General features: G+C 49.1%; 1 protein-coding gene across 3 annotated transcripts in view; it reads left to right on the forward strand.

Moving 5' to 3' along the window:
- The window catches only part of Tacc2 (transforming acidic coiled-coil containing protein 2), a 126,515-nt gene extending 111,027 nt beyond the window's left edge, over positions 1-15,488 (forward strand). For all 3 annotated transcript variants that reach the window (XM_042701419.1, XM_042701421.1, XM_042701420.1), the window contains 7 exons: positions 3,108-3,251; positions 3,859-3,935; positions 4,942-4,985; positions 10,411-10,571; positions 10,814-10,920; positions 11,233-11,353; positions 14,945-15,488. In XM_042701419.1, coding sequence (XP_042557353.1) covers positions 3,108-3,251; positions 3,859-3,935; positions 4,942-4,985; positions 10,411-10,571; positions 10,814-10,920; positions 11,233-11,353; positions 14,945-15,010 — 720 coding nt within the window. In that variant the 3' untranslated portion in view covers positions 15,011-15,488. The remainder of the gene's footprint in view (positions 1-3,107; positions 3,252-3,858; positions 3,936-4,941; positions 4,986-10,410; positions 10,572-10,813; positions 10,921-11,232; positions 11,354-14,944) is intronic.
- The last annotated feature ends 2,628 nt before the right edge of the window (positions 15,489-18,116 follow it).

Below are 18,116 nucleotides of genomic sequence, written 5' to 3' on the forward strand. Positions count from 1 at the left end.
TTGAGAGCCATCCACTGTCAGACTTGAATGAGACGGCACTGGCTTAAGGCCATTCTCTTATGTGGACTGGACCATGTGGCCCAGACACACTCAGGCCCTGCCCGGTGGCCCTAGCTCAGCTGGCCTGGGCCCTCTGGTGACAGCCCAGGGCAGCCCCTTTGTGCCTCTCCTGACCTCTGAGCTGTACTTTGAATTCCCTGCCATCAACCTCTCACTGCTCAGGGGCCACATATTCTGCTTGGTGCCAGCCCTGAAGCCTGGCAGTCGGGAACTGGCCACAGGAGAACTCGAAACCCAGCAGGCGACAGAATCCATCCCTGGCCAAAAAACCAGCAAGCCTCCAGACATAAGGCTGCAGGCATGAAGGGAGCGTCAGTGGTCTAGAGGCGCTCGTGAGACTCAAGGTGTGGATGAGGTGTCGGGGCTTTGGGAGCTGAGGCTGTTTCACATTTCAGTCTGTGATTGCTTTGGCTTTCTTTGGCCTCTCTGCAGTAACAAGTGGGGGATTGTGTGAGAGAAAGAAAGGTTACTCTAAAAATATCTGATCTTAAAATAACAGCGAGAGACAAACCTCTTAATTGCGGTTGAAAACAACTCTTGGTTGTAAGGAAAAACCAGGCTGTGCACCATGAATTTCATGAACAAGCAGATTGTGGATAAAGGTAGTCGTTCGTGGGCTGGGAATGTGGCTTAGTGGTAATGTGCTTGCCTAGCATTCATGAAGCCCTGGGTTCGATTCCTCAGTACCACATACACAGAAAAAAACAAGTGGTGCTGTGGCTCAGGTGGTAGAGTGCTAGCCTTGAGCAAATGGAGCTCAGGGACAGTGCCCAGGCAGAGTTCAAGCCCCAGGACTGGCAAAAAAAAAAAAAAAAGGAGTCATTCATGTGAGTCCTAAAACCATTTGTCTCCTTGTCGAAGATACCAGATAACTGTGGTGAAAAGTCACAGTGAACTGTTCTGGAGGGTTCTATGGCTTTGAATTCACTCCGTTTTATTTATTTACTTTTCATTTCTTTCCTTGCTTGACAAAGGACTTTAGGCAGCTTGAAGATTAGTATTTTCTTCATTGGTCCTATGTAGCTCCTGTTCAAGGTGACACAAGTTAATCTTCTCATGTGCATCAGAGATGGCTTGTTTGGGGTTGGAGTTGGATCTCATTTGAGATCTGCAGGCCAAAGTTTTCCCATCCTCTGGGTTTTCATCTTTAGAAGGACCAGGCTGACTCTGGCAGCTCCAGTGTTTTTGTTTTTCATTTTGAAATTTTCTGTTCTGATTTTTGAAAGAACACATGTGATCGTGACAGGAACATTTTGTTTTCTTTGTAAGTCCTTTTGGGAGGATGAACCTGCTACTGAATCCATCTAAGCATTGAGACTGAATCTCTAGGTATACTTCTCCAGCTACTTCTTTGAAGTTTCTAGTATCGGTAGAATGATGCACACGGTCTCAAACAGCAGAGATGAGCTTCTGTAAGTGTCCCTTGTGGCTTGTGGCGCTTCTTCTCCTGAATTTGGAAGCTGCTTGCTGGTGCCTGTCAGGAGTCCTAGGAACAGAGGCCTGTGGAGGACAGGAGGCCAAGAAGATTGAGGGACACGTGACACTTGAGCTAGTAGCTGGGGTGTGGTTGGCCTGCATTGCGTGCTCCTGGCTCTGAGCGAGCGCTCAGCGGGAAGCCGTATCAGAGTGTATCCAGAGATGCAAGGCCAGGCAGGGACAGCAAGGTCCAGGTGACAGGCTCTGCTCCAGGACAAGCTAATCTACTGAGCGCACTTTGCATGTGGACAACTAACAGGCCCTAACTCAGTAACCACCAGTCCTATTCATTACACCTCTGCCTATGTTTTCCAGCCCGTGTCGCTGCCCCGGCCTTTGCCCCAGTCTGTGGTGTGTACACGTGCTGTTCCTGTCTTTATAGTCATCCCACTCACAGGCCTTCAGGTCCACCCCTTCTCCAGACTGCTGGCCTTCCAGTCTCATCTGTTGCCTTTTATCAGCCCTCAGCCTCCTGACCTCTCTACTGCACTGTGGTGTTCTGTTCACTGCTCAAGTTGCTTTCCTAATCTCTCAAGAAACGAGCAGTTCCACTCTGCCCATTTGGCCACTGTCACCTCAGCCTGAATTGGACTGTCAACTAAGATGGATGTCACGTTGGCAGCCACGAGGTTGGCACCGTGAGGTTAATGAATAGGACTGAGAGTGGTTGGTTGGTTTGGTGTTTCTTTTGCTGTAGAGTTAGGCTGACAAGGTAGAGTTAGGCTGACAAGCCTGGCTGTGCTAGCTGATGAAGCTTCTAATAGCTATTGTAACTGGGCTGCAAGTTTTTAAGCATTTTGTGTGAAAGGAAGGATGGCTGGCCCTTGCTCACCTCTTTGAGGCCTAAGAGGCCTCAAACCAATGTCCATCAGGGGAGGGAGGGGACCAAATGACTTGTGGGTCTGATCCCACAATTTTCAGTGTAGACATTGACCCAGTTTTCAAGCTCCTCATTGCATAACAGACCTACAGGCAGGGCCAACATCACTTCCAACTCCAGCATAACTCTGACATGCAGAAACTCAGGTTGTTGGAGTCAATAGGGTTGACAGCAATGTAAGTTCTGTGTGCATCACATCTGTCCACAGGGAGCCACCCAGATGTCACCTCTCCCCCTCCCCAAATTGAAATGTATCTAGTCTCAGGAAAATAATCAGATCTGGGGTTATTCAAAACTAAGTAAACCTAGACTTAGATTCAGTATTGGTCCTCAGCAAGACTCACGTGGACGTGGAGCCCATTAGATAATAACTCCAGTCCTTACACATTGTGCCGAGTGGCTCTCTGACTGATAAATGGCAGTGATAAGCAGGCACCAGACGCACTCAGCTCCCAGGGCTTCTGCATTAGCCCCTTTGTCAGGTACAGAATGATGGATCTCCCTCCACTGCACCTGGCACTGCTCCATTCATTAGTCCTTGCATTTTCTCATACTTCTGGTGTTCTTTGTTTGGAAGCCATGCAGCTGAGAGGATGAATGCGATCCATGACATGATGAATGCCCTTGCCTTTGTCGTCCCATTAAAGCTAACTGCTGGTTTGTTTTGTTTTAATGTAAAACCATTCCACAGAGAGAGTCTGCGCACCCAGCTGATGTCTCCATCTCTAAAACCGCCTTGTACTCCCGCATCGGGACCACTGAGGTAGAGAAACCGGCAGGCCTTCTGTTCCCACAGCCTGACTTGGACTCTGCACTGCAGGTTGCCAGAGCAGAGGTACCGTGGCTTGTGGCGTGGGGGGAGGTGGCTCTGGTGGCTGTGCTACTCATCAATAACATGTTTACCCACAGAGCTGGTGTCTTTAGAGACAGATTTTGTCTTCTGGATGCCACAGGCGCCAGGTGCCAGTGGCTCACGCCTATAATTCCAGCTATTCAGAAGGCTGAGAACTAAGGATCACAGTTCAAAGCTGGACCAAGCAGGAAAGTTTATGAGACTCTTATCATCTCTAGTTAACCACCAAAAAGCCAGAATTGGAGCTAAAATGATAAAGCACCAACCTTCAGCAGACATCGAGGAGACAATGCCTAGGCCCTGAGTTCAGTCCCCAGTATTGGTACAAAAAAAAACTGAATGCTGCTGTGTGGCAAATGGTGGGGTTTGTTCATGAGCACAAATGTCTTTGTCCATGTATTGCAACAGGAAGCACTGCTTCCCAGTGGACCTTGAGAAGTCTCGTTTCTGGCTTCTTTCTTCCTGCTTAGGGAAGTTCTCTGAATACAATTAGGGTTTGGTGCAGGAAGTTGTGATTCCATACTTATTTGATGTTGACTGGATCTGGTCAGGCCTGAAATTAACCTTCTCTTCTTCTCCTTCATCCTAGGTCATCACCAAGGAGAGAGAGGTCTCAGAGTGGAAAGATAAATATGAAGAAAGCAGGCGGGAAGTGATGGAAATGAGGTGAGTTGTGGAGTTTGGTCTGCCTGGTGCCCAGAGATGCTGAGCTGTGGTTTGATAATGGCTTCGACTGGGGTGTGACTCTCAGATAGTGTCTTCTATAGGTGGCGTCCTCTTTTCTTTATTTATACAAAGCATATTTTTATAAAAGTAATTTCATTTTATTACTATGATTAAAATGGAGTTCATAAATGCAATCTCATAAGTATATGAACAGTGGAAAATCTCCCCCACCAGCTTCTACTTCTCAACCCAAAACTTTTGAGGTTTGAAAATCGTAAGTGATTTGTTTTCATTTGTTTGTGTGGCATGGTAGAAGTAGGGTCTCCAGCATGTAACATACACCGCACTTAAGTGCAGTGGCAAGGGCTGGTTTATTATCAGAATAATAAACTAGGGTTCCTAGCTCTGCTGCTCTGTGACTGTCTGTGTCCCAGCATCATCCTCAGTAATGCTGGGACCACTGAGAGACAGTCTGTAAGGTCCCTGTGAGGACAAGATGAAGAGAAAGGTCACAGAGACACTCTGAGGCCTATGGTCTCCCCATCTTCCGTGAAGATGGGAAATTCCATCACAGCTTTGTGATTCTGGGATGCGAGGGGGGGATCAGTTAATCGTGGGGAACTTGGGAGGAACCCAGTGAACCCCTGTCATGGTTCCTTTTCCTGGCTGTGAGGTTACCTGTGCTTGGGGTGGGGTTTGGTTCTGCCCTCGGGAAGCTGGGGAGAGCTGCCCTGTAGCTGTGAAGCCCCTTTCCACCTCATTGAAGCCCTTTCCAGCTGGGTGGTGTCAGGGTCTCCATGGCAGGGAGTTGTGCGTTTGGATCAGGCTCTAGGAAAAGGAACCCACTTGGTGTGCAAGGAGAAGACTTAGGGTAGCCCTGCTATGTGAAGCCAGCCTGGCCCTGTTGTGTGTTGGGGTCACATTGTGGAATGCTGAGTCCCAGCACGATGTGAGCTTAAACACTGCTCTGTTCTTGGAGTCTGATCTGCATCTGCTTCTCCTGCAGGAAAATCGTGGCCGAGTACGAGAAGACGATTGCACAGATGATAGGTAGGTGCCTGCCCAGGCGCAGACCTGCCTGTGGTTTCTGAATGGGGGAGGGGAGCGCTGAGGGTCGGGGGCTCAGAGCCAGCTCCTGGGAATCAGCCCAAAAGAGCAACGCCTGCCAGAAGAGCTTTCCATTGTCCCTGCTCATGAACTCCAACCTCTGTACACACTGTTTGATTCAGCCAGGGCCTGTCTCCTCTTGAGGAAATACACTAGGGTTGGGTCCTAGTGTACAGGAATAGAGGAAGCAAGTTCCTAAACCCTAATTTAGTGTAGTCTTAATGAACAGAATCCTCTGCTCAGCTTTTATATATAGGTTTGGAGCCACTGCCTAGAGTCCTCCTTAACACAGTGCCCTGACAGCCGGTGCTGGCAGATTGCTTTGGTCCATAATAAAAGAAAGCCTCTTAGCTGGGTGCTGGTGGCTCACACCTCTAATCCTAACTGTTCAGGAGGCTGAGATCTGAGGATCAAAGTTCAAAGCTAGCCCAGGCAGGAAAGTGAGACTCTTAGCTTCAATTAATCACCAAATAGATGATAGATAAGTAGATAGATAGATAGATAGATAGATAAAAGTCAAGTCAGAAATGGTGCTGTGGCTCAAATGGGACAGTGTAAGCCTTGAATGCAAAAGCTTGGGATAGCACCTAGTTCCGGAATTCAAGCCCCAGGATCAGCACCAAAAACAAAGCAAAAACAGAAAGGAAGAAAGAAGGAAGGAAGGAAAGAAAGAGAAGGAAGGAAGGGAAGCAAGCAAGCAAGGAAGCCTCAAGTTATATACAATTGGAGCTTTTTTCTTTTCATTTTTTTCTGTCTCTTCCTCTCTCTCTTCTTCCCTCTTCCTCTCTCCTTCCCTCTCCCTCTCTCCCCCTCTCCCCCCTCCCTTCTCCTGTTTTTCTTCCTCTCCTTCCTTCTGTTCCTTCTCCTTCTTCTTCTTCTCCTTCTTCTGAAATTTACAGAAGCTCCAAGCCTGAGATTTTACACTTAGGACCACAGTTCAGAAATGAGGTTATAATTTGGAGGTCATATTTGTTTAGCTGTCTAGCTATCTATGTGTTTGCTTAGGGTCACGGTAATCAGTCTTTTTAAAGTCCGTTGCCTCTGAGGATTCCTGGGGTTAGCTCTCCACAGGCTGTGAACCAGGTGGATGCATTCGGGCCTGACCCTGTGCTAGCAGACCAGCGCTTTGCTCCCACGTGGGACCCCCTCCCTTCCAGTGTGTCCCTGGGAACACAGACCAGGGGCTGCGAGGGTGCTGGTGCCGTCAGTTGAGAACCTTCTGCTCTCAGGAGCGTCCGTGGCGGTGCATGGCCGCGGAGGCCATTTCACCCCCAGTTCCGGAAGCTGCATGAGTCTCCCGGCACATGCCTTCCATCAGGATGACATTTCTTGATATATGGCTGGGGGAGGATTTATGAACACATATGGATGAGATAAAGGTTAAAACTCTTGGAATTAAAAATACCGGTAAAAGCAGTCAGGATGAAGGATTTATGTCTTCCAATACGTAGTATCTGGCACGCCCAGCACAACTTTTGGCCTCCTAAGAATTTGGGGATGTGAGGTCATCATGTAAAGCTAGTGTAGCTCATCTGGAAGGCTGCCACATCTCATCATACGGTTCTGGTTTTGACCTTGGAGCTGGCCCTTGGGGAGGGGCGGAGTGGAGGTGGGAGACCCCGAGCTTTTGGGGACATTGATAGGAGCAAATGCTCCCTCTTGGGAACTCACAGTGAAAACCTTGGCAGGAGTGGCATGGCCTTATGGGAACGTAGGGCTAGCCGGCCCTGTTGATTGGCAGGTGAGAGCAGCCAGAACATTTCCTTCCTTCCTTCCTTCCTTCCTTCCTTCCTTCCTTCCTTCCTTCCTTCCTTCCTTCCTTCCTTCCTTCCTTCCTTCCTTCCTTCCTTCCTTCCTTCCTTCCTTCCTTCCTTCCTTCCTTCCTTCCTTCCTTCCTTCCTTTCTTTCGCCAGTCGTGGTGCCTGAACTCTGGGCCTGGGTGCTGTCCCTCAGCTCTTCAGCTCCAGGCTAGCGCTCTACCACTTGAGCCACAGTGCCACTTCCAGCTTTTTCTGTTTGTGTGGTGCTGAGGAATCGAACCCAGGGCCTCATGCATACAAGGCAAGCGCTCTACCACTGAGCCACCTTGCCAGCCCTAGCCAGAACATTTTCAACCCAAGGCCATTTTGAGAGAGTGTATGTATAATGTGTTACCCACTTGGCCCTCCACAGATTGCTATCAGTCTCCCTCTTGCCTGGTGCTGGGGATCCTGGCCACATAATCCTCTCCCCCGTCAATACCTGCTCCTCATTTGCCATCCCCTTTTCCAGAACTTTCCTTATCAGGAAAGTGGTATGTCTGCACTTGTCCCTGCCCCTGCCGCAGTCCACTAGACATGTCAAGGTCCCCCGTGTCCTTGATGTCCTTGATATGACTGGAGCTGTCTGCTGTGGGCGTAAGTGCCTTCTTTTGGGGGAAGGTGTGAGGCTCTCCATATATGGAAACACGCCTGTGAACCTCATCTGGATTCCACATTTATCTAATCTTGTCACTCCCTTACTCAGCATCACTTGGGTTGCAGGGAACTCCCGCCTGAGCTCGGCAGCCCAGGAGCAGAGTGAATGTAAAAGCATTTTAAAGTGGACACCAGCTCACTCCACCCACGCTAGCTCTTCCGTCTCCGTGGCTCCCACACGTCTTTTACAGATGTTTCAGCCCCAGGGTCACTGTCCCGTCTCTACTAACGCTCAAATAGTGGCTGTTCAGAATGTAATCCACCAAGAGAGCTCAATGCTTTCTGCCTTCCAGGTTGTTGCAATTGATTTTTCTTTTCTGCTTTTCTAACAATTGCCCTGATGATCTGTTTTGCTTCCATTTTTGTTGTTGTTGTTGTGGTTGTCGTTTTTTTTGCTTTTGCCCTACGCTTGCAAAACAAGCAGGCAAGCCTGGTAAGTAGACGCTCTCCCCCTCATTTGGCCCCTGTCCATTGCCACCTCTGCTTGTGTTTTCTTTTGCTATTTCTTAGTTGTTATTTTTTTTTCTTTTTCTTTTGTGCTTTTGCTTCATTCCCTACCTGATTTCACAGTGTGTTGCCTGAAAAGCAGTGGTGCGGTCGGCGGCATTGTTCTGTTGTTGAGTCTTCTGTGTCTTTGGATTAAGTCTGATTTCCTGATTTTAAGACTCTAACTGCATTGGTCATGTAACAAAAGATTTATGCAGCGTCTCATTACCTCAGTCTCCTGAACAATTCTATTTTTAAAAGTCCGGAAAGGAAACCTGAGGCAGGAGATTTCTTAGATCCAGGAAATCAGATGGGCTTGGTTTGATAAATGACTCTTTTAGCCTGCCCAGTGAAATGCGTATGTGGCCCTGAATCCGCCCAGAACGTACATTGAACAGCATGATGGGAACTGAGGAAGTAGCTAAAATGTCAGAGAATACAGACACGCATTTGGTTGCTAGTGGGACATGAAAATGCCCTGGTGAGGGGAGGATATGTAGCATATAGGTCATTGGTGATTCTATTCTGTTCCCTGTGTTAAAATGCTCACCATTTGACAAGCCATTGTTCCGCAGATTTTGCCATTCAAGTCTCTGCCACTCAGATTTGGGGGTGAAATGGGGGTGATCGTTTCAGGGCTCTTTGTAGACAGTGTCTCACCAACACCCAACGTTTCCTGGATGTCGAGGGCTCTATATTCAGCCTCTCCTTTACTCTTCCCCAAATACCCTGAGATAGATCAATGTCATCTCCTATTTTGGGGAGCGGGAAGAGGCTGAGACCCACAGAGCTCAAAAACCTTGCTCAAGATCACACAGTTGGGAAGTGTCAGAATCAGGATTTGAACCCCGGCTGTCAGACACAGGAGTTTGATCACTGTCCTGGTGGCTCTGGGCTGCTAGGAACAAGAGTGCTAAGGCCTCCAGAATCACAGAAGCAGAGAAAGAGGGATGGGGGATGTTTGGGGAGACCTCTGGTTCCCCGGGCAGGGCCCCCATCCTGCAGCACAGGGCTGGTTCCCCGCTCACCCAGTCGTCCCCCCCCCCCGAGTCAGAAGAGGGGGAACTCAATCTCAGTGCCCACTGACCAATTCGAATGGATCCTCACTAGTGAGAACCACCTCAAGTGGGAAATGAAGCTGTGTGACCTCATACAGCATACATCTAACTCAGAAAACTTCTTAGCCCAAAGTAAAATCTCTCTATGATTATTACAAGAGAATAACAGTCTCAGGAGCGGAGAGGAAGCCTTTCCCATAGCTCCCAGGAGCTGATGGGATCAGAGTTTGGCGGGACTGGCCTGAGCCCTGGGAAGCTATGGGACCTCTGGAGACCCAGGGCAGGAGCCATCCAGGAAACTGAGGCCATCAGGGCTTGAAAAGAGGACAGAGGGTGAAGGAGTCTGGACTTCATTCCCAGTGCAGAGGAGGCTGTAGGAGGAGCTCTGTGCAGAACCGGTGGCCTAGTTCACACTTTAGAACACTTGGTCTGCTCTTGAGTGCTAGTGCTGGGCATTGAGCGAGAGAGTCAGCTCAGTGCTCAACATAGAGAAGGGCCCAGGAAGGCTGGTGCTGCCCTTGCAGCCAGTGTTAGCAATGCCAGTTGTGATTCCGTAGAAGCCAGCTCTCAGATCCAGTCCTGAGCCACAGACAACTTATTCCCCACCCCTTCCAGCCCTCCAGAGCCTGTTCTGCAACACAGACATGGTTTCCTAGACATGTGGGATAGGAGACTGACTTGGGATAGAAGAGGACCAGAGGTGGGCCAGAGAGCAGCATTCTAAACTGGGCCAGTTCAATTCCGGGCATCATGGAGAGACACATTTGCAGAATTATCTTTGTTTTGCCTGGACTCACACGCTTTCTGCAGCCAAGAAGATGTCAGGGTTGTCATGAGACAGAACTTCAGGGCAGAATGGGTTTTGTGGCCGTGCGTTTCTGGGATGTTTGAGAGATAAAGAAACCTTTTTCTCCCCCTGTGAACTTTTCTGTCTGTTTTGACAATACTTAGCAAGACCCACCTCTGGAACCCGTGCTATAACATGCTTATATCTTGCCTTCCCCAAAAGGGAGTGGAGGCATTCCATCCCCCCCCCCCCATCCCCGGCCACTCCCCACCCCAGGATTTCTTTGGTGTAGGGGAAATAGAATTATCTGGGGTCTCCAGTGTAGAATTGCAAGGGCCTGCATTAATCAGGTTAATTCCTGTGCTGTGTGATACTGTGCAGGCTCTGGTCTAGGATGCAGAGATTGTGGGTTCCTTACCTTTAGAGGCCATCTGGTAAGGCCCTGGAAAGTAGATTTGTTCCAAGAATTTGTAATGTACCTATTACATAGGCTGAATCATAGCTGAGGTCTCTGCTGGCCCCTAGAGACCCAGCTTGGACTCCACAGGCTCCATTGTCTGGCTTCTTGTCTCTCCTGCCAGAGGATGAACAGAGAGAGAAGTCTGTGTCCCACCAAACAGTGCAGCAGCTGGTCCTGGAGAAGGAGCAAGCCCTCGCTGACCTCAACTCCGTGGAGAAGTCTCTGGCTGACCTCTTCAGGAGATACGAGAAGATGAAGGAGGTCCTGGAAGGCTTCCGCAAGGTGTGCCCTCGTTCCCAGGCAGAGGAGGAGGCTGGGCATGCGCAGTGCACAGGCAGGAAGGGGCTGGGAGGGTCGGTGGGCACCTGAGGGCAGGAGGCCCCGCAGGTCCACTTGGAGTCGACTAAGGAGGAGGCTTTTCCAAGGCTGGGGAGTCAGTCAGTCAGACTTAGCTGTCTGGGGTTTACAGCATCAGTCTGTAGGTTTCTTCTCATGACCATGACCCTTGCCCCTTGCCATGTCAGAATGAAGAAGTGCTGAAGAAATGTGCACAAGAGTACCTGTCCCGCGTGAAGAAAGAGGAGCAGAGGTACCAGGCCCTGAAGGTGCATGCAGAGGAGAAGCTGGACAGGTAACTCAGGCCCTGCCCAGCTGGGAGTCTGCATCCGACTTTGGTTTTGGGGAAGGGTGGCTGATCCACACACGTCTTTCAGCATGACTTGTGCCGGGGACACAGTCTGAGCATCTGTTGTGGTAGTGAAGGACATGTGTAGTAATGACCAGGATTTCCACAGAGTGGTGGTTTGGGGTTGGAGACTCTGGGTACCCTTCTCCACTCAGGCTTGAGTGGGTAAGGCTGGGTCCAGGCCCCTTTCTCTGCCTAGTGTTGGGAGGAGGGAGACATGGGATGGCCGCCCACAGTGACAGAACTCCTTTCTCTCAGGGCCAACGCTGAGATTGCCCAGGTACGAGGCAAGGCCCAGCAGGAGCAAGCTGCCTACCAGGCCAGCCTGCGGAAGGAGCAGCTGCGAGTCGATGCTCTGGAAAGAACACTGGAGCAGAAGGTAACAGGATGAGTGGGGTCTGCAGGTGGTGGGGGCTGGCCCCCTGCCCTGAGGCCTGTCCATCAGAAAACGAAGGCAGGACTCGCGGGCAGAGCCACAACCATGGCAGCATTTCAGTCAAGTTCATGCATCACACACTTGTGGTTCCTGGAAGATCCAGTTTAATGCCAGCCCTGTTACGGGCTTCCTTTCTGACTTTCTTGCAACTGTAACCTATGTGAGTATTTCTTCCTGCTTCTTGTTCCTTTTCAACATTCATTCATTCATTCATTTGTCAACTATTTGTTGAGCGTTTGTGATGTGCCGGGCATTGTACATGAACCCTTGCATCCAACCCTGGCAGAGCAGAGGTGCCCGGTAACACAGTCAGTGGGCAGTGTCAGAGCCAGAAGGGTCCGGACGGCCTCTGGTCCCATGGACAGAGCCTCAGGTCACTCAGCTTGTCCCTAGGTTTTTCTGATATCCACTCTAGAGCCGGCCCACCGTGGACGCCATCTCCCTGTGTCCCATGAGGAGATCTGTCACCCCAGCAGGTCCCTTCGAGCCTTGCTCTCGTAAATCTGAGGCTGTGTGAGCGGAGGCAGGTCCTTCCTTGGGCGGGTTTCTTGAAGGCGAGAGGTTTCCAGCCATGGATTCCCCTGGAAACATCAGAGGCCCTGGTAGCCGGAGGCACTGGCATTTCTTGTGCCCTTCCTGCAGTTGTATGGGGGAGGGCGTCCCTTGTGGGCAGATGGGCATTTAGGAGTCCAGCCTATGGCCTCTGCCGTCCCAGACTAACAGGAATTTTAGTATGGTCCAGAGGAGCATCTGGGCCAACCAGCAATAAGGTGAGCACTAACTGTGACTAACTGAGGTGGCATCTGACAAAAAGCCCAGGGAGTTAAGAAGTGGGGTTCTTGGTCCTTCACCTCAGTTTCCTTTAGATGAGTGAATTTCCCCAAGGTGTAGGTGTGACTCTAACCCAGGCCCACTCACTGGTGCTGTTCTCCAAGCTCTTCCTGATTCTTCAGAATCCGGGCAGCTGGGCACAATGCACAGTTACTGTCCTGCCTTTTCCTTTTCCTCTTAGGATGCAAATGACAAATTGGCAGCCGCCAAGGAGTTTAGTATTCAGACTGCATCTGAAAAAGAACAAGTTGAGAGGCTGGGAATATGGCTTAGCGGTAGAGTGCTTGCCTCGCATGCAGGAAGCCCTGGGTTCAGTTCCTCAGTACCACATCCACAGAAAAAGCCCGAAGTGGTGCTGTGGCTAGAGCACTAGCCTTGAGCACAGAGAGGCTCAAGGTCAGTGCCCACGCCCTGAGTTCAAGCTCCAGGACTGGCTACAAATAAATAAAAATACAAAAGAACAAGCCTGCTGAGTGTGGTGGTGCACACCTGTAACTGCAGAACTCTGGAGGCTAAGACAGGACAGTCAAAAGGTAAAAACTAGTCTGGACTACATAGAGAGGAAGCAGGGTAGAGAAATGGAAAGGAGAAAGGAGGGAAGGAAGGAGAAAAGAGAAGGAAAAGGGAAGGAGGGAATAAAGGAAGGAACAAACAAATGAAGGAAGGAAGGGGGAAGGAAGGGAATGTAGATTATGTCGAATATGCCAGTTATGTTTATCCGTATATGTTTTCTCAGCTCTAACCACAGAGACAAGCAATGCAGTCAGAGCAGGGAATACAAGCAGTACTTCACTCATTGATAATTACTGAGAGTGCCATTGCAGTGTTAATGTTTAGTTATTGCACATAATTCATTACGTGTTGATAATCAGTGACTCCTAAAAAATGGAAAGTCCCCTTAAGATAAAGACCATCGTGGGGCTGGGAAGGTGGCTCAGTGGTAGAGCGCTTGCCTTGCATGCATGAGGCTCTGGGTTCTATTCCTCAGCACCACATAAGCAAAAAGAAAAAAAGCCGGAAGTGGCACTGTGGCTCAAGTGGTAAAGCGCTAGCCTTGAGCTGAAGAGCTGAGGGACAGTGCCCAGGCCCAGAGTTCAGGCCCCACGACCGGCAAAATAAATAAATAAATAAAAATAAAAAATAAAGACCATCGTTTTGGGTAGCTAAGCAGTTGTTCACTGAATGTTTCTGGGCGTGTAATGTAGCAGCACCTTGGAGATTGTCTATTTTTATCTATGTTTCTCAGGATTTAGTGGTGCTTAGATTGCACCCTGGTGTTGGGTAAAGCAGGAATCAGGATAGTCAGATGACTCCCTGGCCTGCTCAGACATTACCTTTGTTAAGGGAAGATAATGCTATGTTTTCTGGCCAGACTGAAACACAAAGAAGAAAGGAGCCTGGCCTGCACAGTTTGACAACAGGAAAGATAAAAATATGCCTACAAATACCATTTTATTTTAAACTCGATCTTCAGAGGAATGAGTTAATCACATGGCTTCTTCTCTAGAGGACCCTAATGACATAGAAGGGACCTTGCCAGGGATAAAATTCCCCAGAGCTATTCTGTGTGCATGCATGAGACACTTCACCCCATTGGGCTTTATAAAGCATTTCACGGTGTCTGCCTGTGACTCCGAAGAGTGACTCCGTAGAGTACAAGGCTGTGGGTGTTGGTTAGAGCTTGGAGAATCTCCAGGCGTCTATTTCAGATACCTCTCATCCAGGAGTTGCTGCACCTCACTTTTAATATGCATGATAGCAAAGGTGCATAGAGCCTGGCCAACTTGAATTTCTATTCCAGACGGGCCACATTTGACCGGCTGTATGAACTTAAGCGAAACACCTAATGTCTCTGAGTCTCAGTTTCCTCACTAAAAGTAATGAGGACAGTATTCACTGCCTTTCTTTCTCTTTTCTTTTTCAGTACTGGAGTTTGCAAGGCAAGCGCTCTACCACTGAGTTACCTTCCCAGCCTGAGTACTGGGGTTTGAACTCAGGCCTTGCCTTACTCAGTGTGCTTGCTTGGTTGATGCTCTAACCCTTGAGCCACTTTTCCATCCTCTAGATCCTCTAGATCTAGATATCCTCTAGATCTCAGCCTCCTGAGTAGTTGGGATTGCATGTGGGAGCCACTGGCACCTGGCTAATGGTAACTTCTTTTAGTCAGGCACTGGTGGCTCACACCTGTTGTACTAGGAGGCTGAGATCTGAGGATCAAGATTCAAAGCCAGAGTAGGCAGGAAAGTTTGGGAGTCTTATCTCCAAGTAATCTGCAAAAAGCCCACAGTGTAGTTTTGCCTGAAGCAACGGTGCTCGAGTCTTGAGCAAAAGAGCTGCAGGACAGCACCCAGGCGCTGGGTGCTGCTATATCTTCAGTGGCTGATGTTTAAAATATTCCAGTAAGATGAGAAATCACCAGTGACAGCCCAGCAGGAATGGCAGCGGCAGCAATAGCAACTTATTTCTTAGCTGTGACCACCTACATTTTAAGTAAAGATGAGGAAACTGAGGCTCAAAGAGATTCTGTAACCTGGCCAAGATTTGGCTCCCAGTCATTTCTGTTGTTTGCTTTAGATGACGTTTGGGGTTGGGAGGGAGAGGACCCAGAAACTGACCAGAGCCCATCCCTATAAAGCCCTTCAGGACCCTTCTGATTGGTCTGATTTCAAGCAGCAGGAACATCTTCCTTGTCTTCATTTTCAGAATAAAGAGATAGAAGAACTCACCAAGATTTGTGATGAACTGATTGCCAAAATGGGGAAAAGCTAACTTTGAACCAAATGCTTGGACTTGAGCGTTGCGTGCAATATGACCGTCGGCACACTGCTGCCCCTCCAGGATGAGGACAGGTTCTCTTCTCACCTTTTGTATGCACTACTGTACTTCCTTCCTACGTAGAGTCGATTCGATTGTATGCAGTACTGAGGAGACTATCAAGATTTCTTGCTATTGGTTTGCATTTTCCTAGTCTAATTCATAGCAAGTTGACCTCAGAGTTCCTGTATCAGGGAGATTGTCTGATTCTCTATAATAAAAGACAAATTGCTGACCTTGGTCTTGCCATTTGTACACGACTTCCCAGGGTGAGCAGCTTTGGATTTACTACGAACATGTACAGCGTGCATAGGGACTCTTGCCTTAAAGAGTGTAAACTTGGCCTGCATTTGCTGATTTGTTTAAAAAAAAACAAACGCATGTTTGGAATAAAATCCTCTATTGTAAATAAATTTTTTTCCTTTGGATCTTGGCAAAGAGTGTGGCTGTGAATTATTTTCTGGGAATGGTCGAGTCTTTTCTCACCTTGGTTCAACAATATCAGATTTGGCTTTTTCTTTACCTTTCTTATTATTTCCTTTTTATGAGGCTGGATTTGTAAGTCAAAGCTAATGAGAGGTACTGACTCGCTACATAAAGAAGCGGATACATTGGATCAGCTTAGATTTTGTTTTTATAAATCCTCTTTTCTTACAGGGTGCCGGTGGCTCACACCTGTAATCCTAGCTACGCAGGAGACTGAGATCTGAGGATCACGGTTCAAAACCAGCCTGGGCAGGAAAGTCCGTGAAACTCTTACCTCCAATTAATCGCCGGAAGTGGTGCTGTGGCTCAAGTGGTAGAGCACTCACCTTGCGCTGGAGAGTTCAGGGACAGCGCCAAGGTCCAGAGTTGAAGCCCCACAACTGGCAAAACAAAACCTCTTTCTTTAGAAGACAAAATCTATTTCCAGATGTAATGGACTGTCATTCTTCCTGTCCCACCTCTTCATGTGTAAGGACCAATCCTGAAATATTGTCTGTTCCCCTCCAAATGACTAGAAAAGGATGAACAGGTCCCCATAGGAATCTGGAACTTAGTCACTTGGCAATGAGTCTGTTGTCAGACCTCTTCTGGGCTTCCAACTTGCTCAGGAACCCCAGGGAAAAGGGTAGGGGGTGAGGGGAATGTGGAGGTACAAAGGTATCTTTGTGGTTTAGGCATGTTGTGACGAAACATCACAAATTTAGTAGCACAAAACAGCAGAAGTTTGTTCTCATGGTTCAGGAGAGCAGTTCACAGTCAGTCCCGTGGGGCTGGCCCCCTGGTGGCTCCGCAGAGCACTGCTTCACGCCCCTCCCGGCTTCCGGGGCCACTACAATCCTTCATATCCCTTGGTTTGTAGCCCCAACACCACGCAACCTCTGCCTCTGCCTTCAAGTGGTCTTTGTATTTCTGTGTCTCAGATCTCTCCCTTTCTCCCTCTCTCCCTCTCTCTCTCTTTTGGCGGTCATGGGCCTTGAACTCTGGGCCTGGGCACTGTCCCTCATCTCTTCAGCTCTACCACTTGAGCTACAGTGCCACTTCTGGTTTTCTGGTGCTTTATTGGAGATAAGAGTCTCATGGACTTTCCTGCCCAGGCTGACTTTGAACCACAATCCTTAGATCTCAGTCTCCTGAGTAGCTAGGATTACAGGCGTGAGCCACCGGCGCCCAGCTCCCTCTTCTCTCTTCTAAGAACACCCAACATTGGACTTCTTGCTCATCCTAAATCCAAGATAGTCTCATCTCTGCATCCCCAAGAGCCTCTGCAAAGACCCTGCTTCCAAATCAGGCCACGCACACAGGTAGCAGGGGTGAGGATGTGGGCATATCTGTGGGGGAGACAAGTGTGTGTCAATGGAATGTGTGGTGTAAGGCTTACATAGGGAAAGCAGTCCTGAGGCCGTGATGATCCTCCTCATAGCTGCCCCTCTCCCTGCCTGGCCTGGCCACAGTGGCCGTGGGCTGCTCCCCTGTGTAGAGCCACCCCTACTCCTAAGCAGGAAGGCTGTGGGCAGCCCCAGCTCTGGGAGGCAGAGTAGAGTGGTATGGGAGCCTCAAGAACATTGGCATCCTGAAGCTCTTGTTCCCTTTTAGGAGATATCGAGGTATTCATTTTTTCCATGAGTGGCGCCATCCACCTTCACGACTTCTTTAAGTGTTCCTTCTTAGCAAACATGATCATCCCCCTCTCCGAGAAGCCTATGGAAGCCTCTGGGCACTCCTTGTGTTATATATTTTTTCAAGCAGAGTGCGTGTGAGAACATTTGACCCCTCAGCGTCTAAGAATCTCCTCTGTCCATGTCTAGTTCTTTTTGCTCAGTGACACACCATCAGTCTGTGCCCATCAGCTCTCACTTGTCCTGGGGTTCTCTCTGTGAACCTCAAGCTTCTGCAATCTGCAGTAAGTGTTCTGTCAATGAATGCCACCATTCCTCACTTTGAATGGCCTTGGTGCCATTAACTGACCCCCTACGATTTATTATGTTCAGTGTTTTTGTTCTTCAGCTACATAAGTGTCCTTGTAAACTTATTAATTTAGTCCTTAAGTGGCTTACCTGGGCTAAGGTGACAGCTCTAGCACAAGGAACATTTATTGATCAGGTTGGGGCAGTTGCTTGTTGTAGTGAGGCGAGGTACCCGCCAGGGGGAGCCACAAGACATCTTAGGAAGTTGCTCTGTAGGATTTGGACTTGGAAAGGGTGATTCTGGGGAAAGGATTAGGAAGCAGAACTTACTCCCACATTGGCTGTTGTGAGGCATGGGGCACCAAGGACATTTTACATCAGGTCTCCCAGCGAATCTGCAGAAGTAGAGGCTAGAGCGAGGAGAAGCTGCCATGGTGAAGCAGCCAGGGCTGAGGGGTGTAGCTTGGATCATGTTGATGTTCTGTCTGTTCCACATGATTGCAAGGTGGTCTGTGTTTGGTCTTGATCCACTGGCCCTGGTGGCTGGTCTGATGCTGGTGTCCTGTGACATTTTCTATGGCCAAGGCTCAGGCGTGAGCACCAGGCAAGTTCTTGGGTTTCAGGAGCTGCCTTGTTTCTCTTCTCCAAGGATAGGATACATTTTTTTCTCC

This window comes from Dipodomys spectabilis, unplaced genomic scaffold (assembly GCF_019054845.1).
Source record: "Dipodomys spectabilis isolate Male_0828 unplaced genomic scaffold, ASM1905484v1 ptg000289l, whole genome shotgun sequence".
In the NCBI taxonomy this organism is placed as follows: domain Eukaryota; kingdom Metazoa; phylum Chordata; class Mammalia; order Rodentia; family Heteromyidae; genus Dipodomys; species Dipodomys spectabilis.